This window comes from Salvelinus fontinalis, unplaced genomic scaffold (assembly GCF_029448725.1).
Source record: "Salvelinus fontinalis isolate EN_2023a unplaced genomic scaffold, ASM2944872v1 scaffold_0488, whole genome shotgun sequence".
Classification (NCBI taxonomy): domain Eukaryota; kingdom Metazoa; phylum Chordata; class Actinopteri; order Salmoniformes; family Salmonidae; genus Salvelinus; species Salvelinus fontinalis.
This window is the reverse complement of record NW_026600697.1, coordinates 56,291-73,842: the sequence shown is the minus strand read 5'-3', so window position 1 is coordinate 73,842 and position 17,552 is coordinate 56,291. Positions and strand designations below refer to the sequence as shown.

At 43.6% G+C, this 17,552-nt stretch overlaps 1 protein-coding gene across 3 annotated transcripts in view; it reads right to left on the bottom strand.

Moving 5' to 3' along the window:
• Positions 1 to 9,271, bottom strand: part of LOC129846245 (synaptojanin-2-binding protein-like) — an 80,902-nt gene extending 71,631 nt beyond the window's left edge. Inside the window, exon 1 of one of the 3 annotated variants that reach the window (XM_055914252.1) lies at positions 8,759 to 9,271. In XM_055914252.1, the coding sequence (XP_055770227.1) occupies positions 8,759 to 8,823 (65 nt within the window). In that variant the 5' untranslated portion in view covers positions 8,824 to 9,271. Of the gene's footprint in view, positions 1 to 6,858; positions 7,258 to 7,785; positions 8,722 to 8,758 lie in introns of those variants that run through there. The other 2 variants (XM_055914254.1, XM_055914251.1) reach the window with 2 other exon arrangements.
• Positions 9,272 to 17,552: the final 8,281 nt, after the last annotated feature.

Sequence of the window (17,552 nt, the reverse complement as noted above, 5' to 3'; positions counted from 1 at the left end):
CCACAGTAAAACAATGTAACCAACTGGTCAAGTAGCCCACAGAAAAAATAGTTTAACCAACAAGACAAGTAGCCCACAGTAAAACAATGTAACCAACAGGACAAGTAGCCCACAGTAAAACAATGTAACCAACAGGACAAGTAGCCCACAGTAAAACAATGTAACCAACAGGACAAGTAGCCCACAGTAAAACAATGTAACCAACAAGACAAGTAGCCCACAGTAAAACAATGTAACCAACAGGACAAGTAGCCCACAGTAAAACAATGTAACCAACAGGACAAGTAGCCCACAGTAAAACAATGTAACCAACAAGTCAAGTAGCCCACAGTAAAACAATGTAACCAACAGGACAAGTAGCCCACAGTAAAACAATGTAACCAACAAGTCAAGTAGCCCACAGTAAAACAATGTAACCAACAGGACAAGTAGCCCACAGTAAAACAATGTAACCAACAGGACAAGTAGCCCACAGTAAAACAATGTAACCAACAGGACAAGTAGCCCACAGTGAAACAATGTAACCAACAAGTCAAGTAGCCCACAGTAAAACAATGTAACCAACAAGTCAAGTAGCCCACAGTAAAACAATGTAACCAACAGGACACGTAGCCCACAGTAAAACAATGTAACCAACAGGACACGTAGCCCACAGTAAAACAATGTAACCAACAGGACAAGTAGCCCACAGTAAAACAATGTAACCAACAGGACACGTAGCCCACAGTAAAACAATGTAACCAACTGGTCAAGTAGCCCACAGAAAAAATAGTTTAACCAACAAGACAAGTAGCCCACAGTAAAACAATGTAACCAACAGGACAAGTAGCCCACAGTAAAACAATGTAACCAACAGGACAAGTAGCCCACAGTAAAACAATGTAACCAACAGGACAAGTAGCCCACAGTAAAACAATGTAACCAACAAGACAAGTAGCCCACAGTAAAACAATGTAACCAACAGGACAAGTAGCCCACAGTAAAACAATGTAACCAACAGGACAAGTAGCCCACAGTAAAACAATGTAACCAACAAGTCAAGTAGCCCACAGTAAAACAATGTAACCAACAGGACAAGTAGCCCACAGTAAAACAATGTAACCAACAAGTCAAGTAGCCCACAGTAAAACAATGTAACCAACAGGACAAGTAGCCCACAGTAAAACAATGTGACATAACCAGAAGGTGTTGATTCATCTGAGGGGGGGTTGGGTGCATGAGGTCTTGAGTCAGTCAGTTAGTCAGTCAGGGACTGTGTATCTATGCAGACTAAAGAAACACACACACACCAAGTCAGTCAGGATCTGTGTTGTCTCCAGTCAGAACAGACTACCTGAGCGTACATGACAGCATCCAACCAGAACAGACTCAGTATACCTGACAGTCTATATATAGGCTATATACTGTATCTCCATCTCCTCAAATATTTACATACTGATGAAAAACTGAAACAACATTTCCAAGACAGGAGACAGGAGACAGGAGACAGGAGACGGGAGCACCACAATGAAATGTCTGGAAGCTGTCAGACATGTTTCACTGATGCACGTGTGGTCATACAGTATGCACGTGTGGTTATACAGTATACACGTGTGGTCATACAGTATACACGTGTGGTTATACAGTATACACGTGTGGTTATACAGTATACACGTGTGGTTATACAGTATACACGTGTGGTTATACAGTATACACGTGTGGTCATACAGTATACACGTGTGGTTATACAGTATACACGTGTGGTCATACAGTATACACGTGTGGTTATACAGTATACACGTGTGGTTATACAGTATACACGTGTGGTTATACAGTATACACGTGTGGTCATACAGTATACACGTGTGGTTATATAGTATACACGTGTGGTTATACAGTATACACATGTGGTCATACAGTATACACATGTGGTTATATAGTATACACGTGTGGTTATACAGTATACACGTGTGGTCATACAGTATACACGTGTGGTTATACAGTATACACGTGTGGTTATACAGTATACACGTGTGGTCATACAATATACACGTGTGGTTATACAGTATACACGTGTGGTCATACAATATACACGTGTGGTCCTACAATATACACGTGTGGTCATACAATATACACGTGTGGCCATACAGTATACACGTGTGGTTATATAGTATACACGTGTGGTCATACAGTATACACGTGTGGTTATACAGTATACACGTGTGGTCATACAATATACACGTGTGGTCATTCAATATACACGTGTGGTCATACAATATACACGTGTGGCCATACAGTATACACGTGTGGTTATATAGTATACACGTGTGGTTATATAGTATACACGTGTGGTTATACAGTATACACGTGTAACAGCCAAAACAGCAATGCACGACTGATCTAAGTACATGTCGACTGTCGCTTGACTTTCAATATGGTGCAGACAGAGACAGGAAATCCAAGAAGCACTCAACCAATATGTTCCTCGTGCAACCTTCCAACATAGTTAACTTAGAAAATAAAAACATGCATGTTTATAAATGTCTTCGTATAAAAAGATGCAGCACTATAAAGAGACACAACAAAAACTACCGTTACACAACTATCTGCCCTGTAAGATCCACAACTAACTATCTGCCCAGTAAGATCCACAACTAACTATCTGCCCAGTAAGATCCACAACTAACTATCTGCCAAGTAAGATCCACAACTAACTATCTGCCCTGTAAGATCCACAACTAACTATCTGCCCTGTAAGATCCACAACTAACTATCTGCCCAGTAAGATCCACAACTAACTATCTGCCAAGTAAGATCCACAACTAACTATCTGCCCAGTAAGATCCACAACTAACTATGTGCCCTGTAAGATCCACAACTAACTATGTGCCCAGTAAGATCCACAACTAACTATCTGCCCAGTAAGATCCACAACTAACTATCTGCCCAGTAAGATCCACAACTAACTATCTGCCCAGTAAGATCCACAACTAACTATCTGCCCAGAAAGATCCACAACTAACTATCTGCCCAGTAAGATCCACAACTAACTATCTGCCCAGTAAGATCCACAACTAACTATCTGCCCAGTAAGATCCACAACTAACTATCTGCCCAGTAAGATCCACAACTAACTATCTGCCCAGTAAGATCCACAACTAACTATCTGCCCAGTAAGATCCACAACTAACTATCTGCCCAGTAAGATCCACAACTAACTATCTGCCCAGTAAGATCCACAACTAACTATCTGCCAAGTAAGATCCACAACTAACTATCTGCCCAGTAAGATCCACAACTAACTATGTGCCCAGTAAGATCCACAACTAACTATCTGCCCAGTAAGATCCACAACTAACTATGTGCCCAGTAAGATCCACAACTAACTATCTGCCCAGTAAAATCCACAACTAACTATGTGCCCAGTAAGATCCACAACTAACTATCTGCCCAGTAAGATCCACAACTAACTATCTGCCCAGTAAGATCCACAACTAACTATCTGCCAAGTAAGATCCACAACTAACTATCTGCCCAGGAAGATCCACAACTAACTATCTGCCCAGTAAGATCCACAACTAACTATCTGCCCAGTAAGATCCACAACTAACTATGTGCCCAGTAAGATCCACAACTAACTATCTGCCCAGGAAGATCCACAACTAACTATCTGCCCAGTAAGATCCACAACTAACTATCTGCCCAGTAAGATCCACAACTAACTATCTGCCCAGTAAGATCCACAACTAACTATCTTCCCAGTAAGATGGAAAACTAACTATCTGCCCAGTAAGATACACAACTAACTATCTGCCCAGTAAGATCCACAACTAACTATCTGCCCAGTAAGATCCACAACTAACTATGTGCCCAGTAAGATCCACAACTAACTATCTTCCCAGTAAGATGGAAAACTAACTATCTGCCCAGTAAGATACACAACTAACTATCTGCCCAGTAAGATCCACAACTAACTATCTGCCCAGTAAGATCCACAACTAACTATCTCTGAAGTAAGATCCACAACTAACTATCTGCCCAGTAAGATCCACAACTAACTATCTCTGAAGTAAGAAACACAACAAACTATCTGCCCAGTAAGAACCACAACTAACTATCTGCCCAGTAAGATCCACAACTAACTATCTGCCCAGTAAGATCCACAACTAACTATCTGCCCAGTAAGATCCACAACTAACTATCTGCCCAGTAAGATCCACAACTAACTATCTGCCCAGTAAGATCCACAACTAACTATCTGCCCAGAAAGATCCACAACTAACTATCTGCCCAGTAAGATCCACAACTAACTATCTGCCAAGTAAGATCCACAACTAACTATCTGCCCAGTAAGATCCACAACTAACTATCTGCCCAGTAAGATCCACAACTAACTATCTGCCCAGTAAGATCCACAACTAACTATCTCTGAAGTAAGAAACACAACTAACTATCTCTGAAGTAAGAAACACAACTAACTATCTGCCCAGTAAGATACACAACTAACTATCTCTGAAGTAAGAAACACAACAAAACAGCACAACTACAAGACAGAGAGGCTTTTCCCTCTCACCTGAGTAACCAAGTCATCACAACTGCGCTCTCCTAGAACTCTGCACAAATGCAAGGGCAGGCGGGCAGCACTGCACAGAAGCATTAGGTTTCTGCTTGCTGTATGTGGATTGGACTTCTACAGGGCCGATTATCATTATCATGACTCTGGGCATCATGCACGAACGGCACATTTTGAGCCAGACAGGCAGCATATAACAGCAATTACATACCACACATTAAAGAACAATGAATCCCACTCATTAAAGAACAATGCCCCCTTCACATTAAAGAACAATGACTCCTACACATTAAAGAACAATGACTCCCACACATTAAAGAACAATGACTCCCTCACATTAAAGAACAATGACTCCTACACATTAAAGAACAATGGCTCCCACACATTAAAGAACAATGACTCCCTCACATTAAAGAACAATGACTCCCACACATTAAAAAACAATGACTCCCACACATTAAATAACAATGACTCCCACACATTAAAGAACAATGACCCCCTCACATTAAAGAACAATGACTCTCACACATTAAATAACAATGACTCCCGCACATTAAAGAACAATGACTCCCACACATTAAAGAACAATGACTCCCACACATTAAAGAACAATGACTCCCACACATTAAAGAACAATGACTCCCACACATTAAAGAACAATGACTCCCGAACATTAAAGAACAATGACTCCCACACATTAAAGAACAATGACTCCCACACATTAAAGAACAATGACTCCCTCACATTAAAGAACAATGACTCCCACACATTAAAAAACAATGACTCCCACACATTAAATAACAATGACTCCCACACATTAAAGAACAATGACTCCCACACATTAAAGAACAATGACTCCCACACATTAAATAACAATGACTCCCACACATTAAAGAACAATGACCCCCTCACATTAAAGAACAATGCCTCCCACACATTAAATAACAATGACTCCCACACATTAAATAACAATGACTGCCACACATTAAAGAACAATGCCTCCCTCACATTAAAGAACAATGACTCCCACACATTAAAGAACAATGACTCCCACACATTAAAGAACAATGACTCCCTCACATTAAAGAACAATGACTCCCACACATTAAAGAACAATGACTCCCACACATTAAATAACAATGACTCCCACACATTAAATAACAATGACTCCCACACATTAAAGAACAATGCCTCCCTCACATTAAAGAAAAATGACTCCCACACATTACAGAACAATGACTCCCACACATTAAAGAACAATGACTCCCACACATTAAAGAACAATGACTCCCACACATTAAAGAACAATGACTCCCACACATTAAATAACAATGACTCCCACACATTAAAGAACAATGACTCCCTCACATTAAAGAACAATGACTCCCTCACATTAAAGAACAATGACTCCCACACATTAAAAAACAATGACTCCCACACATTAAAGAACAATGACTCCCTCACATTAAAGAACAATGCCTCCCTCACATTAAAGAACAATGACTCCCACACATTAAAGAACAATGACTCCCTCACATTAAAGAACAATGACTCCCACTCATTAAAGAACAATGACTGCAACACATTTTTGAGCCAAGGCCAACCTTTCATATGTTCCCTATTTTCCTGTGACCCTCCAGTCTAGGTCAACAAAACAATACGTCTGAGCTCTACACAGTCCAGTCCTATGCTGTGACCTGGTAGGAACGGGCTGTGTGTGTCCCGGCAGCGGGCCCCGACCCACAGATTGAGAACCGCCGGTTTAGAGTTACCATGCATCGTCACCTTGGTAACAACAGTGTTGAAGCTCTTATAAAACAGTCAAGACAAACATCAACCCGAGAGCCATACACACACACACACACACACACACACACACACACACACACACACACACACACACACACACACACACACACACACACACACACACACACACACACACACACACACACACTCACACACTGGTCATTACAACATAACACCTACCTGGTTCTGTTCTGACAGGTACTGGTCATTACTACATAACACCTACCTGGTTCTGACAGGTACTGGTCATTACTACATAACACCTACCTGGTTCTGTTCTGACAGGTACTGGTCATTACAACATAACACCTACCTGGTTCTGTTCTGACAGGTACTGGTCATTACTACATAACACCTACCTGGTTCTGTTCTGACAGGTACTGGTCATTACAACATAACACCTACCTGGTTCTGTTCTGACAGGTACTGGTCATTACTACATAACACCTACCTGGTTCTGTTCTGACAGGTACTGGTCATTACTACATAACACCTACCGTCTACTGTTCTGACAGGTACTGGTCATCCTCACGGGGAACATTCTCAGGTCAAGTTCCCGGGTATGTGGATTAAACTCTTTCACTCCGGTCATGTACATTATAAAGTAATCCCAGAGTTCAGGTAAGGTGACGGAGGACATGGCTGATGGACTACGAGTGGTGCTGTGGCCGCACGGGGAGGGAGTGAACGCTCCTGAGGGAGGGAGTGTTTGTGTGTGTGAGAGAGAGGGATCGAAAAAGAGAAATAGGGAAACAGAGTTAGAGAGAGGGAGGGAGAGGGAGAGAACAGTCAACAAAGAGAGATTGAGAGGTAGACAGAGAGACAGAGAGAGAGAGAGACAGAGAGAGAGAGAGACAGGGAGAGAGACAGATAGAACAGACAGAGTCATCCAGGGGACAGCAGTGTGTGTGTGTGTGTGTGTGTTAGGCTGCTATAGTACCTCCCACGGCTGGTCCTGTGTTTATTAAGTGGCCCTTGCCTACCCTGTCCTACTGTCAACCCTGTCCTACTGTCAACCCTGTCCTGTCTTGTCAGCTCCTAAATTTAGCTGCAAGTCACCAGGCAGAGATAGTGACTCCTCCCCTGGCAGGGCAGGCAACACAACGCACCCTGCTCTCTACCTCTACACCCTCTCCCCCTCCCCCTCCCCCTCTTTCTCTACAACTCTTCCATTATCTCCCATTCCCTATCTCTTTCTTTCTACTCTACCTCTATTTCTCTCTCGCCATCTCTCCAAACAAACACCGTGCACAAACACATCCATGTGCAATCGCGTCCGCCTCGAGGTTACTAACTGTACATTTGAAGGGTTGCTCAAACGCTCACATGTTGCACAAATACAAAAACATGTCATCTAGTTTATCTGGAGTCACAGTATAGGCTACATTACCAAGACACATATGTAGACCAAGAGAAAGCCTTACCCGCGCTGCGCCATGGAGATGCGTGATGGGTAGCAGGGGTTCTCACAGCAGTGCCAGAGACACGTTATATAACCATCTATTGTAGCCTGAATATGGGTCGGATTTGTTCAGCAATAGTGTGACTCGCATCCCAATGGTTAGTATCCTCATGGGCTTCCGTTGATAAATCTGGATATAGGACAGCCCGATTATGCGCAATTGCTGTCCACATTTCATTAGGTTTACTGAGTCCCCGAAAATGTAATTGGAAAGAAATAGAAGCGGCATTCATAATAAAGAATGAAACTCCATATTAAGCCAAGTGTAACAACGTTGTATAATGTATATCTTTCATGTGTAGCACCTGATGTCTGCACCGTTATAAATCAGTGCCGGGATACAAACCCGCTGACGCACGCAACTCTCCAACTGTATGTGGCTCAAAACAAGAGTGGGAAGGACACTGAGCAACAACACTCCCGTGAAAACATTGAAAACAGGTATGTTTAATAATCCCATAACAGTTTCTCAAAGTATCAACACATGCGTGATATCGGTCACGAATAGTCCCAATCCAAACCAGCCAGAGAACAAGGCTCGAGCCGGACCATGCCCAAAGCGCATGATGACATAGCAAAAGTAAGGAGCTTAATTAAGTAGGTGACAGACAAGCTTATGTTTTTGAACTTCTTCACAAAGTGACACGTGATGAACACACCACGCTGTGGTCATCTCTCTACCAGTCCTCTCTTACCAATAGATAAGCGAGAGTCCATCAAAACGCTCAAACTCTCGTCCTCGTCCTCCTTTCGGCATAACAACAGTAGACTAGTAGCCTAAGTGACAGACAAGCTAATGTTTTTTTAACTTCATCAACCCTAGTAGCCATATATAGGGCGCGGCGTCCTATAGGGCTACCTCAACCCAAACGTGACACATGATGGTGTCACAACACAAACTCTGGTGTTGTCATCTGTCTCCAGTTCTCCCTTACCAGTAAATTAGCGAGAGTCCATCAAAACGCTCGAGTTCTCGTCCTCCTCCTTTCGAAAAGGGCATAGCATCCAAATAATTAGCTCCCGTGACTGCTGGCTCAGTTGTTTTTTTTCCCACCACAACAACGATCCCCGTGCCCCGCGGGATAACTTTAACGCTTCACTCTGTCCATCAGTTGACGCGTCGACGTGCTGCGCTGTTCCTTCGCTGAGTGTGGAGATGTGTCAGCATTCATTCCGCTTCAAATCAATGATAGCGAGATTGCTGCCTGGCTGCAACAGTAGCACGCTGAGGGCGGGAAACTCAGCTCAACTAGCGCATTTTCTAATCTGGAGGACACGTGGAGGTTTTATGTTGAGCAAACCCTTCTGTTCAACCATATCTGGATATTTTCATTGGCCCCGTAGACAATCTTTATTACTTTTTATTGTTTTCTTTCTTATAATAACAGCCGCGTCTGTTCTTTCTCATGGGAGAGCGTGTTTTCAGTCTCATACAACAGATGCGAGTGGACAGAGAGGGAGAGAGGGGGGAGAGAGAGACAGAAAGAGAGAGGGGGAGAGAGAGACAGATAGAGAGACACAGAGAGAGAGAGAGAGTTTGTGGACCAAAGCAAGTCAAGGCAGGCTAAGCTCGTGCGAGGTTTCAACCGCCCGGGGTGCAATGCGCGCTGGCCACGTCTCTCCCATGTTACTGTAACTATCCACTCGCCAGCAGAGCAGTCAACCTGCCTGGTAAGGTGAAGCTCAAGAATAGCCAGCGGTCCGTGGCAGCCCCGTGCGTAATAAGAAACCATATTCTACTCAAAAACAAACGTCATTGTACTTATATTGTGGGACTGAGACGATTAGAACACAGTTTGAATCCTCTCGTGAGCTAGTCGTTAATTGGCAATTAAGGGCAGGAGTTTTGATAGGCAGCCATGGGCCTTGATCATGGGGAGTAGGACGCCATCTGGGACGGAATCCTAATTCATTTGTCATTGAGAGGGAAGGAGCCATGAGATGTCTGCCTCTTGCTATTTAACAAAGCATAGTAGTGAGAGAAAGGGGAGAGAATGGATGGGCGAAGTAGGCTTGGACTTATTAGGGTGACCGCATTTAAAATACCCAAATGCGGGACAAATCTATGATTTTGCGGGACAGTGTAGCCTACATGATTTATTCGCTGCACCTAACAAGCTAATCATTATACAACGTGATTTGTTGACGCTATGACATTGGCCTAAGTATCGCCTTGGCTCTGCGCATAATATCAGATCTCAACGATTGGAAAAGTGTTTCACATCACCAGTACCACATCCCGCATCTCGCGTCACCTCTTTCTCTGCTGCTAAAGAGACACGTTGGAATGCCTGACTCAAATATAGATCAAATCGACCTTTTTTGTAAATTAGTGGTGTCAGAATATTTTTGATAAAATAAAATTTGGGACATGATTCTTTGGTTGCGAGCCAAGGGCCAAAATGCAGGGCTGTCCCACACAATCCAGGACATGTGGTCACCCTAGGTGGACTGGCCTGGCAGGTCCATGTTTTGGGCCACTGAGCCTGTCTAACTTGTTTTTTGTTGTTGTTTGTGTAAAATTCTAATTATCTGGCTGATAATGGGGTCTTAAGGAACAAAAATGGGCCGGTGTGTTAGAAAAGCCAGGGCCGATTTTTGGTCCCAAGCCGCCCCTGGGGATAAAGGTTGAGAAAAGAGGTAACAGAAGGTTTGTGAGGTATAAAAAGCATCCCGCTCAGCTGGTGGCCTGTAGTCTGTTAGTTTTGACCTCCTGCCAGGTCAAGGTCTGGCCTACTTGGACTGGTCTGGTTTGGTCTGGTCTACTGCTCTGGCTACCCCTGGGCTTTGGTCTTATGTCAGAACAGCATATTCTGCCTGCACTCAACCAACCCGGTTGAGAGACGAGCGCAGGGACGGACTTACCGATAGAAGAGGCAGTTGCCTCAGGCCTCGCATCATCAAGGGGACTGGTGAGCTGGGCATAATACCAACAAAAAATACTAGTCATATTTATTTGATTAAATATATAATTTCTCCTCTATATTATTCTGTTAATAGTGTTAATATTGTTTGGTTAGATACTGTACATAGTACCTTTAATAGCTGTGTTTATGGACATTTACAACTGTTATGTAGCCTCATGCTACCGTGCACTGTATTCAGCCTTATGTAGCATGTAGCCTGATGTAGCCTGTGCCTTCCTCCTGGCAGTTACTATTCCACGTCGTGGCCTCGTGCACATGCACAGACCTTGGTTACATTACAGTCACGTTTCAGTTACTTTCTATGTCATTCATTTGTGTAGATGTGTCATATGCTTACCAGTAGCTGGGCCTTTGTCCTGTAAGTGTATTTCTCTATGATAGCCTGTTATGTTATAGCATGTCATGGCAGTATAGAGTTATATCATGTCATAGCAGTATAGAGTTATACCATGTCATAGCAGTATAGAGTTATATCATGTCATAGCAGTATAGAGTTATATCATGTCATAGCAGTATAGAATTATATCATGTCATAGCAGTATAGAGTTATATCATGTCATAGCAGTATAGAGTTATATCATGTCATAGCAGTATAGAGTTATACCATGTCATAGCAGTATAGAGTTATACCATGTCATAGCAGTATAGAGTTATGTCATGTCATAGCAGTATAGAGTTATACCATGTCATAGCAGTATAGCGAAATATCATGTCATAGCAGTATAGAGTTATATCATGTCATAGCAGTATAGAGTTATGTCATGTCATAGCAGTATAGAGTTCTGTCATGTCATAGCAGTATAGAGTTATATCATGTCATAGCAGTATAGAGCTATATATCATGGCATAGCAGTATAGAGTTATACTATGTCATAGCAGTATAGAGTTATATCATGTCATAGCAGTATAGAGTTATATCATGTCATAGCAGTATAGAGTTATATCATGTCATAGCAGTATAGAGTTATATCATGTCATAGCAGTATAGAGTTATATCATGTCATAGCAGTATAGAGTAATACCATGTCATAGCAGTATAGAGTTATACCATGTCATAGCAGTATAGAGTTATGTCATGTCATAGCAGTATAGAGTTATACCATGTCATAGCAGTATAGCGATATATCATGTCATAGCAGTATAGAGTTATACCATGTCATAGCAGTATAGCGATATATCATGTCATAGCAGTATAGAGTTATATCATATCATAGCAGTATAGAGTTATATCATGTCATAGCAGTATAGAGTTATGTCATGTCATAGCAGTATAGAGTTATGTCATAGCAGTATAGAGTTATATCATGTCATAGCAGTATAGAGTTATATCATGTCATAGCAGTATAGAGTTATACCATGTCATAGCAGTATAGAGTTACATCATGTCATAGCAGTATAGAGTTATATCATGTCATAGCAGTATAGAGTTATATCATGTCATAGCAGTATAGAGTTATATCATGTCATAGTAGTATAGAGTTATACCATGTCATAGCAGTATAGAGTTATATCATGTCATAGCAGTATAGAGTTATATCATGTCATAGCAGTATAGAGTTATACCATGTCATAGCAGTATATGTCAGTACTCTTCACTGTCAGCAAGTCAGTACTCTCAGAGTTGGGTGTTGTGAACCCGTTAGTCAGTACTCTCAGAGTTGGGTGTTGTGAACCCGTTAGTCAGTACTCTCAGAGTTGGGTGTTGTGAACCCGTTAGTCAGTACTCTCAGAGTTGGGGTGTTGTGAACCCGTTAGTCAGTACTCTCAGAGTTGGGTGTTGTGAACCCGTTAGTCAGTACTCTCAGAGTTGGGTGTTGTGAACCCGTTAGTCAGTACTCTCAGAGTTGGGTGTTGTGAACCCGTTAGTCAGTACTCTCAGAGTTGGGTGTTGTGAACCCGTTAGTCAGTACTCTCAGAGTTGGGGTGTTGTGAACCCGTTAGTCAGTACTCTCAGAGTTGGGTGTTGTGAACCCGTTAGTCAGTACTCTCAGAGTTGGGGTGTTGTGAACCCGTTAGTCAGTACTCTCAGAGTTGGGTGTTGTGAACCCGTTAGTCAGTACTCTCAGAGTTGGGTGTTGTGAACCCGTTAGTCAGTACTCTCAGAGTTGGGGTGTTGTGAACCCGTTAGTCAGTACTCTCAGAGTTGGGTGTTGTGAACCCGTTAGTCAGTACTCTCAGAGTTGGGTGTTGTGAACCCGTTAGTCAGTACTCTCAGAGTTGGGGTGTTGTGAACCCGTTAGTCAGTACTCTCAGAGTTGGGGTGTTGTGAACCCGTTAGTCAGTACTCTCAGAGTTGGGGTGTTGTGAACCCGTTAGTCGGTACTCTCAGAGTTGGGTGTTGTGAACCCGTTAGTCGGTACTCTCAGAGTTGGGTGTTTATGAACCCGTTAGTCAGTACTCTCAGAGTTGGGTGTTGTGAACCCGTTAGTCAGTACTCTCAGAGTTGGGTGTTGTGAACCCGTTAGTCAGTACTCCCAGAGTTGGGTGTTGTGAACCCGTTAGTCAGTACTCTCAGAGTTGGGTGTTGTGAACCCGTTAGTCAGTACTCTCAGAGTTGGGTGTTGTGAACCCGTTAGTCGGTACTCCCAGAGCTGGGTGTTTATGAGCCCGTTAGTCAGTACTCTCAGAGTTGGGGTGTTGTGAACCCGTTAGTCAGTACTCTCAGAGTTGGGGTGTTGTGAACCCGTTAGTCAGTACTCTCAGAGTTGGGTGCTGTGAACCCGTTAGTCAGTACTCTCAGAGTTGGGGTGTTGTGAACCCGTTAGTCAGTACTCTCAGAGTTGGGGTGTTGTAAACCCGTTAGTCAGTACTCTCAGAGTTGGGTGTTGTGAACCCGTTAGTCAGTACTCTCAGAGTTGGGTGTTGTGAACCCGTTAGTCAGTACTCTCAGAGTTGGGGTGTTGTGAACCCGTTAGTCAGTACTCTCAGAGTTGGGTGCTGTGAACCCGTTAGTCAGTACTCTCAGAGTTGGATGTTGTGAACCCGTTAGTCAGTACTCTCAGAGTTGGGGTGTTGTGAACCCGTTAGTCGGTACTCTCAGAGTTGGGTGTTGTGAACCCGTTAGTCAGTACTCTCAGAGTTGGGTGTTGTGAACCCGTTAGTCAGTACTCTCAGAGTTGGGTGTTGTGAACCCGTTAGTCAGTACTCTCAGAGTTGGGGTGCTGTGAACCCGTTAGTCAGTACTCTCAGAGTTGGGTGTTGTGAACCCGTTAGTCAGTACTCTCAGAGTTGGGGTGTTGTGAACCCGTTAGTCAGTACTCTCAGAGTTGGGTGTTGTGAACCCGTTAGTCAGTACTCTCAGAGTTGGGTGTTGTGAACCCGTTAGTCAGTACTCTCAGAGTTGGGGTGTTGTGAACCCGTTAGTCAGTACTCTCAGAGTTGGGTGTTGTGAACCCGTTAGTCAGTACTCTCAGAGTTGGGTGTTGTGAACCCGTTAGTCAGTACTCTCAGAGTTGGGTGCTGTGAACCCGTTAGTCAGTACTCTCAGAGTTGGGTGTTGTGAACCCATTAGTCAGTACTCTCAGAGTTGGGGTGTTGTGAACCCGTTAGTCAGTACTCTCAGAGTTGGGGTGTTGTGAACCCGTTAGTCAGTACTCTCAGAGTTGGGTGTTGTGAACCCGTTATTTGAATAAACCTCTTCTGAAGACACTTGTTCTTGCTGGACAGACCTGTGGTGGCTGAACCTAACCCACTGGCTCCTATAGCTCTCTACTTGTGCCCCGTTATTCATGGTCCACAAGGATCAGCCCTTAGTGTTTTTCAACATGTTTTTACTATAAAACCCGGTAAAAAAAATGTACACACGCAGGCCTAGTTCTCATCTCAGGTCTTCAGAGCTTAGCAGACACATCTTTGAGACTGGGCTGCCTATTTTATCACTGTCTGTCTGTCTGACCTTCCCCCTGCCCCTTCTTCCCTAGCAAGTGTCCCATCAGCAGAAACAGACTGGCCATAGGGCAATTCTGGCAAATGACAGATGGGCTGGTGGGGGGCCTCAAGGGAGAAAACTGGTTTCTGTGTCCCCTCCCCCCTCCTTCCTAACCAGTGTCCCATCAGGAGTAGTTGTCTCCTAGCTAATGGTCCTGGATGAGTTCAATCAATCCCTTCCTAGATCCTAGATCCTAGATCGTTAGTTAGTTAGTTAGTTAGTTAGTTAGTTAGTTAGTTAGTTAGTTAGTTAGTTAGTTAGGGACCATGTTCTACCTTAAAGGCAGATTTATACCCTACAGAGACGGATCCTACAGAGACGGATCATACAGAGACGGACCCTACAGATTTATACCCTACAGAGACGGATCCTACAGAGACGGATCCTACAGATTTATACCCTACACAGACAGATCTTACAGAGACGGACCATACACAGACAGATCTTACAGAGACGGACCCTACAGATTTATACCCTACAGAGATGGACCTTACAGAGACGGACCATACAGAGACAGATCCTACAGAGACAGATCCTACAGAGACAGATCCTACAGAGACGGACCATACAGAGACAGATCCTACAGAGACGGATCCTACAGAGACGGATCCTACAGAGACGGATCCTACAGAGACGGATCCTACAGAGACGGATCCTACAGAGACGGACCATACAGAGACGGATCCTACAGAGACGGACCATACAGAGACGGATCCTACAGAGACGGATCCTGCAGAGACGGACCACACAGAGACAGATCTTACAGAGACAGATCCTACAGAGACGAATCCTACAGAGACAGATCCTACAGAGACAGACCATACAGAGACAGATCCTACAGAGACAGATCCTACAGAGACGGACCATACAGAGACAGATCACACGGAGACGGATCCTACGGAGCGTAGCACAGTGTCGCAATGTTGTATTTCATCACAAAGGGGATTCTCCTTGTAGTGCGCTCCGACATTTGATGCACTCTCGTGCCACATGAAGATTGTAACGTGTATCATTCCACAATGGGAAGACAACAACAAGTAAATCTCTGCTATCGCCTCCTTGTGGAAACTTTCCGTGGGAATTAATGGGAATATATGGGAATTAACGGAAATATATGCAAATTAATATTAATACCATTTAAATGTAGTTGTTTTTTGCATTGGATATATTTACCATATCATAAGGAGACAGAAACATAAACCTTTTACCTTATCATAAGCAGACATAATTGCAAATGATTAAATCCTTCCAATAGAAATGTTAAAAAACAATTTAGTTACGAATTGAACTTTAATTAAATGAGTTGACTCTTCACATGGGATGATTTCACTTTCACTGAACAACAAAAGAAAAGAAATATTGAATAATCCCCAATGATACATCGCATATCCCAAAAACGTTTTTAACATACATCTGTAAAATGATGGTCTAGAAACGAAAGCTTTGGTTGTCTTCCTCTCAGGCTTCCATGTCTTCTCCCTGGACCTCCTCAATGTCCACCTCTTGAACATCAGACTCTGAGGCCTCATCTTCACTGTCACTTTCCAACCTTGTTGAGGATGGCTCGTTGTCAGGCTCAAAAAGCCTCAGATTTGCCTGGATGGCCACCAATTTTTCAACCCTTGTATTGGTCAGCATGTTGCGTGCTTTGGTGTGTGTGTGTTCCCAAACAAGGACCAGCTGAGCTCTGAGGCGGCTGATGTTGGTGGGATTTGGAGGATGATGGAGGCAACAGGGGAAAGAGCCTCAGATCCACAAAGTCCCTTCCACCAGGTGGCTGATGAGATATGTTGGCACGACTGCCATATTGCATCTCCATCCCAAAGCCCTTGCTTGGAAGTGTACTTCGCCAGACTGCCAAGAACCTTGCCCTCATCCAGGCCAAGGTGGCGAGACACGGTAGTGATGACACCATAGGCCTTGTTGATCTCTGCACCAGACAGGATGCTCTTGCCAGCATACTTGATGTCCAACATTTACGCTGCGGCGTGTATGGGCTTCAGGCAGAAGTCTTCACGCTTTTTGATGTTTTTCAGAACTGAAGTTTCCTCTGCTTGGAGCAACAGTGAAGTGGGCAGGGCAGTACGTCTTTCTTCTCTTACATCTGCAAGCAGAGTCTGAACATCAGACAGGATGGCATTGTCTCCCTCAATCCGTGCAATGGCTAATGCTATAGGTTTCAGGAGTTTCAGGCTGCTTACCACTCTCTCCCAAAATACATCATCCAGGAGGATCATCTTGATGGGGTTGTCCATATCGGCAGACTGTGATATGGCCATTTCTTGGAGAGACTCCTTCCCCTCCAGGAGACTGTCAAACATGATGACAACACCACCCCAACGGGTTGCTGGGCAGCTTCAATGTGGTGCTCTTATGCTTCTCACTTTGCTTGGTGAGGTAGATTGCTGCTATAACTTGATGACCCTTCACATACCTAACCATTTCCTTGGCTCTCTTCTAGAGTGTATCCATTGTTTTCAGTACCATGATGTCCTTGAGGAGCAGATTCAATGCATGAGCAGCACATCCAATGGGTGTGGTGGGAGGTTAGGACTCCTCCACTTTAGACCAAGCAGCCTTAGACCAAGCAGCACTGTCACCAGTGCAAATACCTTCTGTGGTCCAAGGTCATTGATGACTGCCTTTAGCTCATCTGCAATGTAGCGACCGGTGTGTCTGTTGTCCCTTGTGTTTGTGCTCTTGTAGAATACTGGTTGAGGGGTGGAGATGTAGTTAATTATTCCTTGCCCACGAACATTCGACCACTCATCAGAGATGATTGCAATACAGTCTGCTTTCTCTATGATTTGCTTGACTTTCACTTGAACTCTGTTGAACTCTGCATCCAGCAAATGAGTAGATAAAGCATGTCTG